Below are 2,604 nucleotides of genomic sequence, written 5' to 3'. Positions count from 1 at the left end.
ATTGGGTCCAGATCCAAGACTCAAACTTGGGCCTAAGCCTAAGCCTGAGATCGAATAGTATCTGAATTCTTTGGAATTCAAATTTAAGTTTTTTTTTTTTTTTTTTAAGTTTAATGAAAATGAACTTCCCGTGCTAACTTTGATTTGTGTATTGCAAACAGCGATGTTTTAACTTTACATTTTTACCTTTCAAAATGTGATTTTTATTCTTGGTTTAAAGAGTAAATACGTATATTATTACATATTTAGTGGTATGAAAGTTTTAAAAATAAGGAATAAATTATAGTTAATATTAGTGAACCTATAAGACATATATTTGATGTTTAAAAAATGTTCCGATAATTTCTTTTCGTCACTCTTATATTACCATTTTAAGTTCTGAAATTTCAAATCAAATTAAAATTTTCTAATGTTTATTTTAATTTATGCTGCAAAAAATTTGTATACATATAATCTATATGCATATGAAATTTTATCACATTGATTTTCTACTTCAAGTTTGCTTGTACATTTTCTATATCATAATCGAATCTATCGTGTTTCATTGATGCTACATATTTAATTTATGGATGAATGGTATGTGTTTGCTCTATTGGTACTTGAATTAGGTTTTTTTTTTTTGGATCAGATTGTATATTACTTATTGAACAGAGTGACATCATCTTTAAAGAGATTTTCATTACAGACATGGCAGAATTTTTATTTCCATTCGAACCATATGATATCCAGGTCTCATTAATGCGAACTATTATTTCGTGTATTAATGAAGGAAAAATTGGAATATTAGAATCACCGACAGGTACCGGAAAATCTATGAGCATCATATGTGCAACGCTTAGTTGGCTAGAAACATTTGAAACGGAAAGGAAAGCAAATCTCGAGAAGCAGCTGAAAGCAGTTCAGGAAACTGGAAAAGGCATGTTGCCGTAATAAATTATGATTGATTTATTTTGATTTTGGGATATTAGTAATCACTTGATAAGTAACTTGTTATAATGCTAGCCATAAGTTGTGAGATGTATGCATATTTCTTTGGTCAGCATACAACATTATCTTCTTAATTTACGTAGAGTTTCTCGCTATATACCATGTTTCTGGATGATTTTTATCTCTCACAGTTCGATTTCTTAGTTATTTCAGGAATGGAATTTTTCCTATTGAGGATGACAAAAAAAAAATAATCTTTTGATTTGCAGAGTTTTATATATTGCTGGGAAGAATTAAATAGTATCTTCACTTGTATTCCTATGGTGTTTTTAGCATTACTAACCCTACATCTTTTATTCTTATCGTTTCATTGCGCTTGCTTTTCTACCAGAAAAATTTATTTTGATTGGTAATGATCATCTTTTGTCAAATGATAAACAGAAATAAGCTTGAGATAATTTATGTGTGGCATGTATTGTTTTGGATCTGTGTAAGGTCAGGGATAGTTTACAATAAACAAAATCAGCGCGATGATTAGATGCAGCTTAATAGTATGAATTGTAGATGAAGATGACTGGTTGAACGCCCATATTACGAAGGTTAAAGCTGTCGAGGATGCGAAGGAACTTTTCAATGAGCTTGAAAATGATAAGAAAATAAATGAGCGTATTCAAAAAGCACTGGGAAACTTGAAGGTTGAACGAAAACGGAAATTACTGGGTGATAAGGATGTTGAGGGAAAAAACGATGACGAAACAGACGATGTAGGTCATATTAATTTGTTTTCTGGAAAATGTTGAAATCAGTGCTCTCCCCAGGCATCGAATTACTTATGGGCAGTTTGTGAAATTCTTCGAGGAAAATTGTCAGCTTAAAATTGAAGATCATCCAGATTTGATTGATAAGATTATATGAATTCATTGATAGGACAGTGAAGCCGTGTTTGACGGCTCCACTCTCCTATCAATGAATTCATATAATCCTATCACTAATCCTAGAAGATGGAATATACCGCATGACGAGGAGGCTTGGTAACTCAATAATGTTGTTTTTTAGATACTGGATGAAGATTTTACAAATGATCAGCTTGCAAGTAAAGTTCCGGAAGAGCCGACTCCGACCTGTACAAAAATAATTTATGCTACACGAACACATTCTCAATTGTTACAGTTTGCCGAAGAAATCATGAAAACACGGTTATCTAGTTTTACTTATTTCTTTTTTAAATGCTTATATTGTATTCGTATTGCACATTTAGTCATTTCACCAACACAGTTTTCACAGTTTCGGAGAGCATGATCTGTTCCACTTCAAAAAAAATTACTGGAGAAATAGATACTTTTTGTACAACAACGTTCGAATATTGTTAGTAATTCTTTCCCAGATTTCAACCAAGAGTAGTAACGCTGGGATCGAGACAACATTTATGCGTCAATGAATCAGTTCGTGCCTTACAGAAAACGAGTCTTATGACAGAACGATGCAACGAATTACGTGATATTAAAGCCTCGGAAAAACGTCAAAAAGATGACGATGACAAAGTACTCTTTCTTTCCTTCTTAATCATAATTTGATTCTAAGATCAGTCAATTCTACATTCGCATTAGTATGACTAATCATTTTAGATTGTGTCTTATTTTTACAATTGTACAATTGTACGATTGTACAATTTTACAA

At 31.8% G+C, this 2,604-nt stretch overlaps 1 protein-coding gene across 1 annotated transcript; it reads left to right on the top strand.

The window, feature by feature from the left end:
- Nucleotides 1-687: 687 nt before the first annotated feature.
- On the top strand, nt 688-2,501 carry LOAG_14466 (hypothetical protein; the record flags this gene model as incomplete). The annotated part of the gene is made up of 4 exons (XM_003149963.2): nt 688-799; nt 1,492-1,691; nt 1,984-2,123; nt 2,312-2,501. 4 exons carry the CDS (start codon nt 688-690, stop codon nt 2,499-2,501), a joined length of 642 nt encoding a protein of 213 aa, XP_003150011.2.
- Between the last annotated feature and the right edge of the window lie 103 nt (nt 2,502-2,604).

This window comes from Loa loa (genome assembly GCF_000183805.2).
Source record: "Loa loa unplaced genomic scaffold supercont3.523, whole genome shotgun sequence".
Lineage (NCBI taxonomy): Eukaryota > Metazoa > Nematoda > Chromadorea > Rhabditida > Onchocercidae > Loa > Loa loa.
The sequence above is the reverse complement of the archived record's forward strand: the minus strand, read 5'-3'. Positions and strand labels throughout refer to the sequence as shown.